The sequence below is a fragment of the Nanorana parkeri genome, unplaced genomic scaffold (assembly GCF_000935625.1).
Source record: "Nanorana parkeri isolate BGI_ZX_2015 unplaced genomic scaffold, ASM93562v1 scaffold1044, whole genome shotgun sequence".
NCBI classification, from domain to species: domain Eukaryota; kingdom Metazoa; phylum Chordata; class Amphibia; order Anura; family Dicroglossidae; genus Nanorana; species Nanorana parkeri.
Window position 1 is genome coordinate 71,042 of NW_017307312.1, and position 17,640 is coordinate 88,681.

The following is a 17,640-nucleotide window of genomic DNA, read 5'->3' on the forward strand; positions in this document are numbered from 1 at the left end:
TCCATCGTTGTGTGGAACCGCTTGGCCACTTCTTCCTGCTGAGCGCCGTCCCGGAAGCGCTCTCTGACCTCCGGTAACCTCTGCCCCCACCGGGCGCCGCGATTGGCTACCCAGCACTCTTCTTCCATTGGCCGCTCGTTGCCTAGGGGACGAAACTCCTCCCCGCCGCTGAGGTCCTTCCGGTCCCGCTGGTGAAGGAGAGAAAGGCCGCCTGCTTCTGCGCATGCGCTTCCCCGCTCCGCCTCTTCCTCTGACTTCGCTACCTCCGCTCTCATTACGGCTGGCTTCCTCTTCCTGTTGAGTCGCAAGCAGCGGCAGGGGATCCATCTCTGTAAGCGGCGACATGCTTCTCTCCACTGGCCGGCTTCTTCTCGGCGGGATTCTCCGGGGGCTGCTTCGATCCTCTTCCACGGCTGGACGGGCTTCAGTGGGCTCCACCGCTGCAGAATGCTGGACATCTTCGGCTGCTTCCAGGCAACGCCTCAGCCATTCTTCTCCCCCGGCGGCTTCAGCCCTTTCAAGGACCCGACGGACGATAGTCTTCATGACTGGATTTCAAAACAGCTAAGCTCAGGTATTATAGCTCTGAAGAGCTTGCTGTGATGAAAATCCAGCCGAGTGCCTCTTTGTCTTTGCGTGTCCCCTTTTATAGGCAGCTGTCAGAAAATTCTAGAACGGCACGAGCCTTGGTTTTCCCGCCTAGCAACAGCTGTCTTAAAGTGGAACGCACCTCCTAAAGTCCCTGGAATCTTCCAGAAACGGCACGAGCTAGGGATTTTCCCGCCGAAAACACCAGGTAAGTTTTTCTTAAAGGGAAACACACTCTAATTTATGAGGGAAATTTATAATTAATTATTTTTATTTTTTTATTTTTTTATTTTATTATTTAATAAAAAACAGTTTGTTAACCCTGTTTACCTCACAATCATACACTTTAACCGCCGCAATCCCATGAAAGTGGGAGCCCAAATAAATTGGGGCCCACTCGCCCATTCTTTGTAAGCCTGTGGCTTTACATCTACTAAGCCTATTGGTTTATATCTCTGAAAATGTTCTCTTTGTTTCCTGTTTTCAGGTGGCTCTGTCTATATTGCAGGGTCCTGTGGAGCCACCTTTTGTGTGAGCTCTCCTACGTCCTTATGTCCACAGAAAGACCAACAGCGGCAACCCACTTCCCTGCTCCTACCTACGACTTCTGGTCTTCCTAGTGATCTGTGTATGTGAAGCACTCGGGGCACATGCCTACGGCGGTGAGTGGTAAGAGCTGAACTCCAGGTATAAATATTAATGTATACTTACATTGGTATACATATTTTATACCAGGTAGGGCCACAGGGATCTTGTAAAATCTTCCGAGTCCTGTACTGCGCTGTGCTCAGCAACTTTCCCTCTGCTGTGAAAACACAGGGGGCTGCTTGCTTAGCTCAGCAGCCTTTCAGCGAAAGCCTAGTATTATTATTTGTATATTACAGGTATTTCTATAGCACCGACAATTTAAGAAGTGCTTTACATAGTTGCACATTCACATTATTCCCTGCCATCATGAAGCTTACAGTCTAAGGTCCCTATCTCACATGCACACAGGGATGATTTAGACAGGAGCCAATTAACCTACCAACATGTCTTTGGAGTGTGGGAGGAAACCCACGCAAGCACATATATTATATGCAAGCTCCTTGCAGATGGTGTTGTGACCGGGGACCCTTACTGTTGCAAGGCAGAACTGCTAACCACTGTGCTGCCAATGAATACTAGCTATTCTCTGATTGGACTAGGAGCATTGATGTTAAGTTTAATACTACTTTAATCCACTGCCTGATGATTGCCAGCCTGCTCTATGTGCTCCCTATCTGATAGACCTGAGCCAGTTAAAGAAATGCAGGCTGACAGCCCTGCTGCTAAGCACAAAAGAGCGGCCTTTTTCACATGGGCGGCTGAGCACATATAACATAAATACGGGTTTATTTTCTCCCCTCCAAGGAGTGCTGTATACAGCCTCCCATAGAAGTCAATGGCTATGCGTGGGTATACAGTGTACTGCTGCATATTTGTACGGACACAAATCCCTGGACATAGGTATTCACATACCGCTGTAAGCAAGTACTGGCTTATAACCTCATACAGTAATTGACTTCTATATGAGGCTGTACACAGTACCAGCGGCTCCCTGGAAGGGGAAAATACGCTGGTATTTACGTTGTACAAGCTCAACTGCCCGTGTGCATGAGGAGTCATTGTTAGCCGGCAACAGGCTGTGCGGTTACTGGCAGGATCTCCGGTAAGAAACATTGCACCAGATTCACAAAAGACAATTTGCTAAAGAAAACTGTGTACAGTGAGACATGATGGCAAACATGCTGAAAAATAGTTTTGAGGCTTACATAGACAAACTGTCTGCGCTAACATTCCCTCACTGAAGTTTTGTAAAATGCTCCTTTTAGCAGTTTGGTGTATAAAGGAAGGCTTTGGCCAATTTCATCAGTTCCCATATTTTATCGGCTACAATAGGTTGTTTTTCTTTGGGCTTCCTGAGTGTGTTTTGAATAGGAAGCGGTTTACGTACAAGGCCGGGACAAAACTGTGCTCCTTGTGGTTCGAATTGCTGAATAATATATACAATTTTTATAAAGTGCAAGTAAGTCTGAGCCAAAGTACTTTGTACTGTGGTGTCCACAGGTTACTGCGGTTTTTGAAGAACCGCTCTAGTGATGTAACTTTTCTTGGATCAGTATTAGTTTACTGACCGTTTTACAGATGTTTCTGAACACTCTCTATTCTGTAAATATACTATATACAAAACAACACCTGGGTAAATAAAGTTCAAGTATACTCCTTCATGGCAAGAAAAAAAACCCAAAACTGCATTCTGGCACCTAGATCACGGCTGGAGAAATTTAATATGGAATTCAGGGATCAGTCTGTCCATTCCAGAAGCCAGCAGGATTTTTTTAGGAGCCAATTTAATTGACAACAACTAGAGAAAACCTCCAAAGTTAGGCGCCAGCTGTTATCTTCAGGGAGCATTGGCTACCTGGCTCCTGGGATTTGGCCAGCCCTGATATACGTGGTGCAGTCCCCAAATGTTACTCCTGATAGTGTTGCCCTTTATTCTGCTGGAAGCATTGAGCTGGCTAGTTTTGACACTCCCAGAAAAAGTCGGAGATTTGTCTGTTAGAACATATGGCTTTTTAAAATCACCATTTGTGGATAAATTCCCAATAAATGTATATAATATTAGAATAGGCTGATCCTCGTTCAGCGACACTTTACTCCATACCTAAGGTGCAGCAAAATCTTGTGTCTTGCAGCTATTCATTTGCTGTCTGCACCCTTCCAGTCTTTGCATTCTGCTCAGGGTCTTTTGAATAGAAATAGTTCCATAGAAGTATGTGGGGATTTCCCAACTTCCCAAAGCAGTGAGTAAAAGCATTTTATTTTTTTTTACATTACGGTGGAGAGTGCTAAGATATTTCTTACGCATATAAAGATGCCAAAATATAACCTACTCATGTGATTAGAATAATGGGGTCAGTGTCTTGAGTGAATGTATGGTAAACTGCACGATCTTAAAGACACAAGCCTCTTTGGGCCCATTCACACCACATCCAGATCCTCTCCAGATCAGATTGTTTCCATACCCAAAATGCATCCTAATGTATCCCTATGCTATTTTTGGCCTCTGTTCACGCCAGCGCAGTCCGTTCCAGACCAGACCAGAAAAATACTGTTTGCATCATTTTGTCTGGTCGGGAATGCACTGGAACTGCGGGCAGGTTCACACCATTTCCCCTACCAGATCTGATACGGAAAATGGTGTGAACCTGCCCTCAAGGTCAGCCATAGACATTGCATGGTGCTCAGATGTGCAACTTAATAAATATATACTCTTGGCTTGGGGGCTGCTTTAACTGTTCTGCTGCTGACTGTTCAGGCAGTCCTGTGATTCACACAAACCTGCATTGTTGCATAATGAGAACGGTTATTCCAGTATGCTCAACAATGAACCAGAAGTATGATGATGGTGAATCATGTCCAAGGAGTAAGCTGGTGACATAGAAGTGACTTGAGGAGTTATGATGCTGAACAAGGAATTAGGGGTGGTCATCTGTCTAGCTATACATTGTGATAAAGTAAAACCCAAGACTACTTGAACAGAACTGCAAATCCTTTTGCAGACAAAACTGTTCACTTTTAGGGCCTACTTACATTTGTGTGATGCATTAATGCACGAGCATTAACAAATGTTATGTCACACGTTAATGTGCGTCACATTAAGACAGCCCCTTGAAATCAATGGGTTGTTGATCCCAAAAGTCCCAAATGTCCCCACATGCCACAAAATCCCACATGTCACAAATTATTTTCTGCAGCTCACCATGGTATGTTGCCATGCACTGCAGCATGTTGCATGCATGTGTGTTGCATTTAGTGTATTGGAGTGTTATTTAAAATCAATGGTGTTGGCATGCTTCAACACATGTAATGTCTGTCAAGGTGACGCACACGTTCCCTTAATGCATAGGTGTAAATCGTACCTCAATGTTTTTTCACTAGTGTATTTAACTAGCTGCCTGTAGTCTCTCCTTAACTGTCTGTTATTCATTCTGTGATTTTGCCCACAAACTCACTCTTTAGTCTTCCTGCTGATTGTTGGTGTATGTTACCTTCAGTTACCATCCTGAGATAAACAGGACTGTCCTGTAAGAGCAGAGGTGTCCAATCGATCTAACCAAATCAACCCTAAAACATATATTTGTAGACATAATGTAGTCTGCTGGCTTATTCATCATAATACGTCTTCTATCTCTTACCACTACCAGCCATCGCTTGAAGTAACCTGTTCAGTTCATTTTGTATTTAGAATTCAGGGGAAAACGGAGAAGCCATCCTTGTTTGTTGATGGTAATTCTGCATTCATCTGTTATGTTTCTGAGGCATTGGTCACGTAGTCTATGCCTGTGCAGAAGATCTTGAAGGATGGACAGCAGTCCCTACATATTATTTCATAGAAACCAGTGTCATGTGACCTGGCATTGATAGCATTCAAAATTACCTTTATTGCCATACCATTGCTAGATGACCACCCCCTGTGGGTTTTGGTCTGGATTTGTATCTCCGGGGTAGGGGAGTGGGTATGTTGCGGGGGGGGGTTTCAAAATAAAAAATAAAAATAGGTAAACACAATTTAGTAGGCAGCTATGCTCCCAATATTTTCAGCAACTGTGCCAACAGTTGACTTTTTGAAAAGGATGGACTACATAGGCGAAATGCTCCATTTTGCAGTGACTCTGAATCAGGATTTTATGATTAGCTTTGGATTAAAGGCTTGTTCACACAATTTTCCGGTCCAGATCTGCAGACGCGGTGCTCTGCATGCAGTGTGTTTTTTATGCGTTTTTTTACCGCGCTCCGGACGCTGACAGTTGTTTTTTTTTTTTTTTAAGCCGTGGGGCTGTCAGTATGTTAGCTGAACTGCAGTGTGTTTTCGTTGCATTTTTGATGCGTCCGTGCGTTTCTGGACCGGACAAAATGTGACATGCAGTATTTTTTCTGTCCAGACCTGAACATGTGAGAACTGTAGCTCATAAAACACATAGGGATACATTGGGATGCATTTTTAGTGCAGAAGCGCACAGATCTGGTCAGGACAGAATCCGGATGCCGTGTGAACAAGCCCTTAGCGTAAAGTGTAAGGTCCCTCTCTTTATTGGTTTAAATGTAAGACTCTCTGGTCTCAGGTGGTGGATTATATTAGTCATTAAGGGTAATTAGCATAATGCTAATTTTAGATTACATACAGCAGCCCATTATCAATACTACACCCCAGGGTATAGCTGTCCTCTCTAGGATGATATCTGTGCTCATCTTATAACTCTTTGTTACAATGTATTTATGCATGTAAACCCACTTAACCTTGATTTTGTCATTAAATCCACCCTTGTGTATGAGGGAATTTATGAACGCGTTTGCAACAACATTTTTAGGCGCAAAGACCAAAATGTCATGCTAACTAACCGCAGAGTTTTATCTCTGTTTTGCACCTTTTTCCCAGTGTTCTTACAACATATTCATGATTGCAACTCACTGCACATGTCTTGTGACATTTCAAATAATATTTCAACTGCGCACTATTTGTGTACAGCATTTGCGACAGTAAAAGACCTTGAAACAGACGCACATCCTAGAAGTTCTCCTGAGCACAAAGATTATTCATACCGTCAAGTCAGCTGAGTGCCTCAGGACTATTCAGCTGCCATCCAGGAGGTACCCAGCAAGCTTACGACAGTTTACAGATAAGCAGTTGCGAGTGTTTGAACTCGCATATGGCCGCATGGTATATATTTGTGCCAGATTTATCTTGCTACTAGGGATACATCGATATATCGGCCGCCAAAACATATGGCTAAATGCCGAAAGTGCCATTTTTTTGCATATATATAGCTGTGCATCCCTGCTTTCTTTCCCCCCTGCTGGACGCTGCTGTGTGTCCCAGCGGGGAGGAGAGAAACTGTCACAGGCGGCCGAGCGCTGTGGGAGGAGAGCGCTGTGAGCGGCCCGCGTCTCTCCTCTCACACCGCTCAGTTTCTGTCACAGATCGGTGTGTGGGCGGAGACAGCCAGCGCTCTCAGAGGAGGCTGAGCTCTCCTCCCGCACCGCTCGCTCAGCCTCCTGTGACAGCTGTCAGGAAGGAGAACGAGGGCAAACACTCAGTGATCAGTCATTGCAGAGTGTTTGTAAATAATTGAGGACAGAGTATGATTACTGTGTCCTCAATTATGAATGAACGGGAAGTGATCTACATCACCTCCTGTTCATTCATGATTGTGGTTATAATAAACACACAGGTGCACATGTTAAAAAGAGCGGCTAAACAGATTTGCACATTAAAAAAAATGATCCAAGAGGCTAAAACTGTTGCAATTGCTTTGATAACTTCCTCCCACAGTTTTAAGACAATTCTTCTTATGAAAGCATTTAGGAATGAAACCTAAACTGCGATAGTAAATATGTCGCTATATGCACTAGAAATGAGGGATAGGACAGTTTACAACAGAGAGGCTCTAATGATGTGACACATTAATTAATTCCCCCCATTATACTTTTAAATATTTTTTTATTGTAGCGCTATAAATTATAGCTCTAGCAACAATATTTGCGTAGCCTTGGGCCTGTTCATGCCACTGTTGAATGGCACCCGAGCACACCCTTCCTCATGTGAATAGGTTACCTAATACACCTAAAAAGGTGCATGCACTATATTTTGTTACATGATGAATCACAAGGCATGGTAGTATGTTAAGGTGCGTTGTGGTGCACTGCAATTTGAAAAAAATGAAACTCTACGCAAAAACTACACCCCTTCTAAACTATATAGCAACTTTGCTTTATTATCCCCTGGGAAATTGTAAATAATAACAAAAATGCTCAGTGGACGAGTACTTATGCTGGCATCGGTGCATCGCTAATTGAAATATTTTAGTTAGAATTTAGGCCTTTCTTTGAGCACACACACTCTGGCTGTGCAATATAAACATTTGAGTGAACATGGTGGTTGTGGGTGCAGGTCTTCCAGAGTAGACCCTAAAACTGGCCAAAGACCAGCAGAATTTCACTCTAAAAAATGTCTTTGCAGGACATTCCTTTAATTTTCTAATAGCTTTTCTTGTACAAACAAAATACATTCTACCAGTGAATGTTGTTTTCATTCAAAAAAACTCCATTCATTCCACAATCCTATGTAACAAATCAAATTTCAGTGGCATTAATAAATGTTCTGACGAGATGCGTCTCGCTCTCGTCCATTCTCATTCATACAAAGTCTATATTATACCCAGTATACACCCAGCTTAACTTTTATAGAGAAGTTTTGTTGATCATTTTGTAGGCATACTTTGCTCTTGAAGATTCCAGACATGACCTGCCACCATAGCTTTGGGAACAGGTTGTCACACTGCAAATGCTTGTACCTGAGCCATATATTCATATGAAGAAAGCTTTTCCATAGGAGACAGCAAGGCATCCCTTGAGGGTAAACGATTATTCATAATTTGCTTGTTACTGTCTATAGTGCTCTCTGTGTATTTTGGCTTGCAAATGAAACCCCCTGTTATCTTCTATTGATCTCCAAAGGCTCTTAATAGTAGGGATGCACCGTAACTAGTATCTGTATCAGTGCCGATACCGAGTATTTGGGCGAGTACTCGTACTCGCCCAAATGCTCCAATAACACACAGAATAGCAAGTGTACATGCATACACGATTTTTACCTAGCAACTTCAAATTTGTTTGCATATAAAAATAAAATGTCATGCATCGACTCCGGTGGAAGACCTCTGAGTGAGATATAGGGCCTCCTCGAGTAGTGTCTTGTTATTGCTAATCTTCATAAGAATTTGCTGATCACGTGTTTATATTGAGACTGGTAAGAAATTGTAAACACTTGTTTTTTAAGGCTTGTTCACACCGCAACCAGTGCGTTCCAGCACAGTTAGTGGCTGAAACGCACTGATCACATAATTACGCCTCCCTGCGTTCTGGGGGGAGAGGGGGTGTGGTGGTGCTATTTCAAGTCAGTGGCACTGCAGCCACGCCTCCTGCCCGCAGTGCAATCGACCCACCCACACCAGAATGTGTGGTACTGCAACGCCCGCTCCGTGGTGCAATAGCAAAAAATAGTACATGAACTCCGGAGCACAAGTACATTTGCAAAATTATTTCCATTTACGCGTATAAATAAAAAGGCATTTCATTCTGTATTTTCTAAATTCACCGTATAAGAGAAAAATAAGTCAGTGTAACATCATTGCTTGCATTTAGACAAAGGGTATGCAGCCGATGAATAGAGTGGAACCTCATATCTAATCACTGTGCAGCGCAGTTAGGAGAAATTACAATTTCCTTCATGCATTGGGAATTGTAGTTGTGAATGGGAATTAAAGTGCGCAGGATTGGGGGGCAGGCATTGTACCTGTGTAAACATCATATGCAGGTGTGGTAGACCTGGAGACCCCCTAGCGTGTGAGTGAAGCTGTTCGATTATGTTGGGAGGGATAGACAGAAGTCTCCTGGCCTGTCAATCAATCACCATATAGTAAGTGGACAGGGCAGACCTAGAGCCTGAGACAACGAACATCACCAAATACAGTGACTGAGCGCTAATTTATGTTTCTGCTCGCTATTCCAAGGAACTATATAGGGTAATTTAGATGACCGGTGGCCAGAAAAATAGCAGCATCGGTCTTTCTAAAAGGAAGTACTAGGAAATGAGACCTGATCATTAAACTATCTTCATGGACTACTCTTTGGCTGCTTATGTCTATAATACATTTTTAACATCCTAAACAAAGGTAAAAAATAAACTGTTAATAAAAAGAATATTTCTGCCTGGAGTTCAGTTTTAATTCATCTTAGTGGTGGTATTTTCCTGTAAATGCACCCAAGAAACCTAAATAATACTTTAACTTAGCCCAAACACTGGCAGCTACATTCCATACATGTCTGCATTATCTCGATATAAGCAACTATGTGGATATGCAACTATTATGTATATAAACAAAGCAGGTTGTACACTTGCATCTTACATGGGAGGTATGAAATTTACAGCGATCAGGAATGTAATCTTCAAGGCTAGAAGGAAAATAACATGAAAACAACTTGCTAACATAAAAAACATAAATTCATAATGTTTAAAGTTCATAAATGTTTAAACTCCACTTGCAACCAATACGCTGTCATCCTTCATGGTACTAATTGTCGTAAATTGATGAATGGTCAGTGAAACACGGAATAAATAAATCTCTGCATCACCTTTCGTGATGTTCAGTTGAAAGGCTATCGAAGGTTTGGATAGTAATATGGAAGGGCACACAGGGATTTGCAGATTTACAACTGTCCTATGGTTGTCCAAATTGGACACTGACTATATGGTTAGTAGTGCTGTGGTCCAACAGGTACACCCTCTGTATGGAAGCTGTATATTGTCTTTTATATTTGAGTTTTTGATGCCACAAAGCAGTATTATCTTAGAAGGTTAGTTGGCCTCTTTCCTTTTTATAAGTGTAACAAGGTGATATGCTGAAATTACATAACATTCTATTGCCTTCATTTTCTTTTTTATACTTTGGCTCATTCAGATGGGGCGTGTTGCCCCATACAGTGTGAAGGCCCATTTTTTTGATGCACCAGAAGCTGCAGAAAGAACCATGAAAGCAACCCGTGTAATTCTGTGGAGACACAGGAGCTATGCACCCTCACATTGCTTCCCACAACTCAAAATTTTACCAGCCACACACAGAAGGTGATACATGATGGATCCAGATCCGTTTACCACCTGTGTGTGGCTGTCAAGACTCAGAGTTGCGGGAAGAAGCGTGATTGCTTTTGCATTTTTGACCCATACCAATCAAAACTGCAAATACTTAAGAATTGATCCACTGTATGGCCAAAAGTATGTGGACACCTCTCCAAATGATTGAGTTATACCTTTTGGAATTGGACCACCAGTTGTGAGCCAGGTCTTCTCCTCCAACATCAGTACCTGACGTAACAAATGCTCTTTGGACTGAATGGGCAAACATTTCCACTGGCAAACTCCAAAATCTTGTGGAAAGCCTTTCTAGAGAAGTGAAGGTTGGCACAGCCGCAATGGGGGCTCCAACTCCACTTTTGGGCAGTTAGTGTATTTTATGTGCATTAATACCCCATTCTGGTCAACTATTAATTTATAGTTAAAGTGACATTTAGAGGCCCTGAGCTGAAAAGGGAAGTTCTCCCCAAGTATGAGAAGACATGAGGATTTAAAAGGAAGAGCAGCAAAGAGAAGGGAAACAACCATGGATTACAGTAAGGCACACATTACAGTATTGGTTTATGTTAAAAAATCTGAGGGTTTAATGTCACTTTAATAATGCCATACCAGCTTTCACCAGAAGAAGCCAGTGCAGGTGAAACTTGTAATTGCAATTTCTGTCATGTTTACATTTAGGAGTTCCAGTAAGGGTAGGCTACATGGTAAGATAGAAAGTCCTTTATCATATATATATATGACTAACCTACAGTTCCCATTTTCACTGTTGATAGTGAAGCTTGCCAAATGTTTGGTTTCTAACTCATCTGTTTCCTTTGTTTAGGGGAACACAATGAATCTAGAAAAACTCAGCAAGCCAGAATTGCTGACGCTGCTGAGCATCTTAGAAGGGGAACTAGAAGCAAGAGACCTTGTCATTGAGGCAATAAAGGTAAACCTTGTGTTATTGTTAAGTGGTTCTTCTCGCAAAATTTGCCTTAGATACTAACAAGTATAAATATTATAGACATGAAAAGTCTTGCTGTACTACTTCAGTCTATGGATTTACCTTAAATAAGAAATGTTTCCATTTATGTTCATCTGTTTTAAAAAGTTCTGACCATTTTTGTGGCAGCTCCCCACCACGTTTACAAAAAGCATGCTGAAAGGAAAGCATGAAATATACTCACCTTACTACTTGGTTCCAGATGCTTCCTTCTTGCCATTGCTAATGTCACTGGGCCTCACAGCGGGATCTTGGTAAAGCTGAGGATTTCAGATCCCGCATAGTGCAAGAGTGCATTATTCTCACAGGATTTTGGATCCTCAGCTTTCCCAGGATGCCGCAAGAAGACTCAGTGAGGTCACCCTTTGTCTAGGTGAGATCCCCAGAAGACCAGGAGTAAGGTAATTGTAAATAACCTTACCTTTACAGTTAGGATTGCACCGATACCGTTTTTTCGGTATCGAGTACTGATATTTTTTTTTCCGGTACTTGCCGAATACAGTTCCCGAAAGCCGGGCAGCATGTAATGACTCGTCACCAGGTGACGAGGAAGCATGGAACCGGCTTTCTGGCCACTCAGGAAGCCAGGGGAAGGATAATGACTCGCTGCCTGGCTCCCTGATTGGCCAGCTTCCCAACCATTCAGGAAGTACGAGTACTTGCCCAAATACTCTGTTTCGGAACTTTACCGATACTAGTATCAATATCGGTGCATCCCTATTTACAGTAAACTCCCCATTATCTGGCATTCATATGTCCTCAATGTTTTTGTGGTAGCTTGATAGATATGTGCACACTAAAAAAAATTGTTAGCCACTAATTATTTTTTTTTAGTTACTAAGAAATGTATTTGTTTACTTGCTGCCGGCTGGTGGCTAGATTCCGCAGTCGGCAGCTGAATGTAAACAATGGGAAACAATGGGGAGCAATAGCCAACCTGCTATTGGCTATTTCAAATTGCACTAGCAGGCTGGCTATTGCATCCGCCCACCGATCCTCTCGGGTCACTTTCGCCCTGAGGTCCGCTCCTCAGTGAGCAGGTTCAATTGTCAGCCTGCTAGTTCAATTCGAAATAGCCAATAGCAGGCTGGCCCTTGCTCCCAGCTGTTTACATTCCTCTGCCGGCTGCTGAATCTAGCTGGCAGATGAATGGGGCAGCAGTAATTTATTTTTACTGTGAAAAAGTTGTTTAACTGGGGGTTATTTTTATGGATGTATATTGCAGCAAGAGCTACATTATTATTATTATTATTATTATTACCGTGTTTCCCCGAAAGTAAGACCTAGCGCTATCTTCAGGGATTTCTGTAATATAAGACCTACCCTGAAAATAAGACCTAGTTCGGTGGTCGGTCTTATATTACAGAAATCCCTGAAGATAGCGTTAGGTCTTATTTTCGGGGTAGCTGCACATATAACTAAATTTTAAATGTCAAGAACGGCTGACGATCCCGCCGCCCACATGCCCAAAGGAAGCGGCATATCATCCGCCAAATTCGACACCGGGACCGGCAACAGCACGCCGCCTTCCGGGACCTCGTCCAGTCCTGTGAGTACTCCTCCCCCAGCCCGGTACTGTCTGCTGACGGGACTATCCTCTATTAACAATGCTCGGAGCAGAGAGCGGAGAGCTCCAGACAGCTGCAGCCAGGTAAAAATAAGACATCCCCCGCAAATAAGACCTAGTGTCTTTTTTCGTGGAAAAATAAAATATAAGACAGTCTTATTTTCGGGGAAACACGGGTATTATTATTATGCAAAGGGCAACTACTGTAGATCTAACATGCATGTACAAATTTATCACTGTAAGCAATAGATGGTGAGAAGTCTTCTTATTCCTATACCTGCCAGGAAACCACCATGATGTCAGAAATATATGTACGTCTTCCCTTCCCTTTTATTCTTAGAAGAAAGGATTTTGCCAACCTTACAGAGTTTTGACAACTTTACAGAAAACTTCTGTTCTGCCGACAACAAACACTTCTGAATTTTAGATGATAGTTTATTGTTTACTAGAGATCTCAAAATGAAAGTAATATTTGAGTCAGGATCATACCTTGCTGGGAATGTGTGGGCACCCTTAAGCCCCTTTCACACATGACTTATGCTGCGTTCAGGAATTCCTGCGTCAGGAACCTCAAGTGTCTCCGTTCAGACGCGGCTGCTGTGCCCATTCAAGTTAATAACAGGGTGACCGTGGCCACATCTGTCAGCAGCATGTGACCGTACCTGGGGCGATTACCTGAAGTTCGGGGATAGATGATTCACGCAGGATAGATGCATCCAAAGACCTTCCTCTATCCAGAACCATATGCAATTGTTCCATGTACAATGACATGCAGACTGTCGCTAATAGATGTGGCCGCTGTCACCCTGCCATTTATATGAACGAGCACAGTGGAACAGGAACACTTGGGATTCCTGCCTCAAGAATCCATAGGTTTTTGCCACAGAAATCACAGAATAGCCTGTGCGAATGTAGCCTTACAATACCTTATTCAAAAATAGTCTCTTTTTTTAATTCTTCAGGAGTCAGCACAAGTACAAGCAGGTATTCAAGGAAGTGTCCAGGGTAAAGCTGGGGGCAGGAACAAACTGTCCATGAGTGTGGGGGCACATACACAACTAATATTTGGGGCATTATGAACCTGTGGCCCACATACACCAAGTCCCCTGTTATCATAACAACTGAAAACCAGCTTGGGAACTGTCCTATTTGTGAACAATGTAGGACATAACCAATACCAGTTCTGTCCAGGTTTATAATGCATAGGAGGTTAGAGGGGCTTGGGTACCAACACCCGTACACACACAACGGTGGCTTTGGAGGGCTAAAGCGTCAGGCAAAAATAGACTTTCTTTTTTAACTTGCTTGGTCCCAGTAAGTGTCCACCAACTCTACTTCCTTCTATTAGAAAATGCCCACTTTTCTTTTCTTCAGTTTCCCAAGTTCTAGATTTGAGAACAGAACTTTACACTGAAGATCTCTCCTTTGTTTTCATCAAACGACCGAACTGGGTGGATCTGTACATTCCTTGCTGAACTTCTTTATTATTGCGCTTCCTGATTAGTGACAGGACACTGAGTTGACCTTGATCTGTCATTTCTCTTACTATTTACTTACCCTATCACGCAAGCTGCTGAGCTGTTCTGTGTGACCTCTCTTCCAGTGATTAATGCTGTCACATTGCTTCCTATCCTTCCAGTTTAAAAATCATTTCCTCTTCAGATGACTAGATATCCTGTATTAATTCCACACTTTTAAACATATACTATCAATATTAAAGTGATAAGTGCAAAATCTAAATTGCTGCTTAAATTTATCATGGTAAATTTCAAATTTAAATTGATGGTAAATTTCCCTCTGGATTAGCTGAATCTGCAGCTTTAAGATATAAAATATGTACCTCCTAATTTTTTATCCTTTAGTTTACTTCCCATTGAAGATGACCTATCCACATGTTCTCAGCATGCTGCTCAAGGATTTTACTTTCCAATATGGGCGATTTGGAGAATCGCAGCCAAGGTCTGAGCTCTTTAGCGGCATGCAGAAAGACTTGTGTGCCAAGATTAAACCTCTGAGCTGATTTAAATGCCTTAATAAGGGCTCAGTGCAGTAAATATTTAAATCCACTTGTTAGAAACGGAGTTTGTTTTTGTCCTGTGCTGCGACTCGTCATAGTGAGTCTCAAGACACTTTCTGCCAAGACCATTTCTACAGCTGCCGGTTGTTGGTTATTTACTCCGTAGGCTCTACATGAATGCTTGTTTTTAAATTTGGCCTCTGGAAATATTTTAAATTCATACAAGTTTACCATTGCCTGATTATATGCAATTACAATGACTTGACCTGTGTGGAAATATACAGATGACGTAATGGAAGATTAAAGCCCTACTCCAGCAAAAAACACTTGCAGTGGGGCCCTCCCTACGGCAAGGGTTAAATGCTTGTTAGGTCTAGGAGGGTACAAGAAGAAGAGATATTGCTTGCCTTACCACCCGCCCCCAATCTGGAAGGCTTTGGCGCTTTTCTCTTTACCCTGACATTTCCAGCTGCGGGCGGTCCCTTGGCCTCCTCATTGTACGCGGGGTAGGTGAGTGCGACCGCGACTAAAAGCTCCTTAGGAGGCTTCTCGAACGGTTGTACGGATGGAGGGAGCTTGCCAGAGCATGGAATACAGTAAGTATTACTCCTTATTCCTGTCCCCCCCAGACTTGCCAAACATGTAACCCTTGCAGGGGGAAGGGGATCCACTGCAAGGATTTTTTATTTTTTTTTGCCTGGAGTAGTACTTTATATCCCCATGCACACGGCCCTAATAAAATTACTGATCATCAGTGCAGGATCTTGCTGGCAGAAAGCTCCTGCGTACAAAAGGCATGAAATGATTCTTAAAGTGCTTGCGTTTAGACGCGTAAATATCTGTACAGTATGTTGAGGTGTAAAATTCTACTTTTATTCCTTTTATTCCATTTAGTTTATGTGCATATTTAAATACGCATGTTCATGCATTAATACCTGTTTATGCGTACTTGCCTAAATGGTCGGTTGCTTGGTGTACACTACAAAAAACTATCCATTGCTTGGTGCACACTAAAAAATGTAATTAGCAACTACATTTATTTACTTACAAATGAAATTCTTTGTTTACATCTTGCTAGATTCCGCAGTCGGCACCAGAATGTAAACAATAGGGAGCAATAGCCAGCCTGCTGTTGGTTATTTCAAATTGCCATAGCCAATAGCAGACTGACTGTTGTACCCGCCCACTGAGCAGAGGAGTGGACATGAGAGAGACCTTTCTCTCTCAGGTCTGCTTCTCTGCTCAGCGGGTGGGGTTTCAATAGTCAGCCTGCTATAAGCTATTGCAATTTGCGGGGGTATTGCTTTCTTGAGAGTTACTATTAACTCTCAATCGGACTCTACAGTTATTCTGCATCTACTGATCCTTGTGAGTGCTGGATAACTGTAAGTTTACTGTATTTTGATTCTACAAGTTTGAACGCAGCACAAATTTACTCATCTTCGCTCAATGTGTGCCTGGACCCATAGAAAACCATATAATAAAGATAAAAATGTTGTACAGATATAAACGCAGCTTTTCTATGGTCATGTGCATGAATCCTTTCATCACTAACAATTTTTGTATTATTGAGTTGTTGCATGTCTTTTCAATCACTGATTGAATCTGTGCTCCAGTCAGTTTTTGTTTTTTTTTAATTAGCCTCATTACATAAATTTGCCATGATTTCAGCCTCTACAGCCAGCTTTTAGACTGGGAGGGGGTGATGCAGTACTTGGGGACAGGCAGGGATCCTGCATTATCATGTGCTGACAGGAGGAAAGAGCAGAGACTGATCAGTCTGTAAAACTGCATCTGGCTGAGAGATGCCATATCTGCAAAAAGAACCTACAGATTCCTGGGGCAGGACTCACAGGAACAAGAACCTATGGATTCCTGTGGCAGGACTCCCAGGGATAAGAACTTACGTCTTCCTGGGGCAGGACTCCCAGTGCCAAGACTATACGGATTCCTGCGACAGGACTCCTTGGGACAAGAACCTACAGATTCCTGGGACAGGACTCCCAGGGACAAGAACCTATGGATTCCTGCGGCAGGACTTCTTGGGACAAGGAACTACAGATTCCTGGGGCAAGAATCACACTGAAGTTAATGACTAGGTGACAGCAGCCACATCTGATAGAAGATGCATTTTGCATGTAGTCGTACCTAGTACTCCAAAACTGCATGTAATCACACCTTGTACCATTACATGTGGATTGCCACTGACAGATGCGGCCGCTGTCACCCTATCATTTATTTCAATGGATATAGCAGCCACATCTCAACAGGGCACCTGGGATTCCTGCCGCAGAATGGCCATGTGGATGGGGCCTTAGTGTGTGTGTATTTATGTATATATTAAGTGTTCGCATCTGTGTGTGTATGTACAATTGTACAAAACATGAAAATGGCATATGCTAAATCAGTGTTTTATTCTCGGGTACACACCGGGTGCGTATACACACTGTTACAGTGATGGAAGCGTTTAGAGTTCTTTTATTTTTTTGATGAACTCCCCAGCACAAGCTAAGGAGGAGGGGGGAATAGACTGAAGCAGCCACAGAATAGGAAGTGTTTAGTGTGCTAGGCAATGATTTCATCAGCATCTGGAGTTGTGGCCGGCAGCAGAAGTGAAATAACACCAGTGAAAGCCACAAAGGCCAGTTTAGCAAAACTGAGGTGCCTTTGTCTGCCTTTTCCATGCAAAACTGCCAAATGTGGCCTTTCTGTGCTAGTATGTAGACTTTTCTGTGCAGAAGTTCAGTGTGGATTTAAGATTTGGG

At 42.7% G+C, this 17,640-nt stretch overlaps 1 protein-coding gene across 1 annotated transcript in view; it reads left to right on the plus strand.

Annotated features, from left to right (window-relative positions):
* CTTNBP2NL (CTTNBP2 N-terminal like) overlaps nucleotides 1-17,640 on the plus strand; it is a 91,751-nt gene that overhangs the window by 38,480 nt on the left and 35,631 nt on the right. The window contains exon 2 of the mRNA XM_018567414.1: nucleotides 11,130-11,237. Within this exon, the coding sequence (XP_018422916.1) occupies nucleotides 11,139-11,237 (99 nt within the window). The 5' untranslated portion in view covers nucleotides 11,130-11,138. The remainder of the gene's footprint in view (nucleotides 1-11,129; nucleotides 11,238-17,640) is intronic.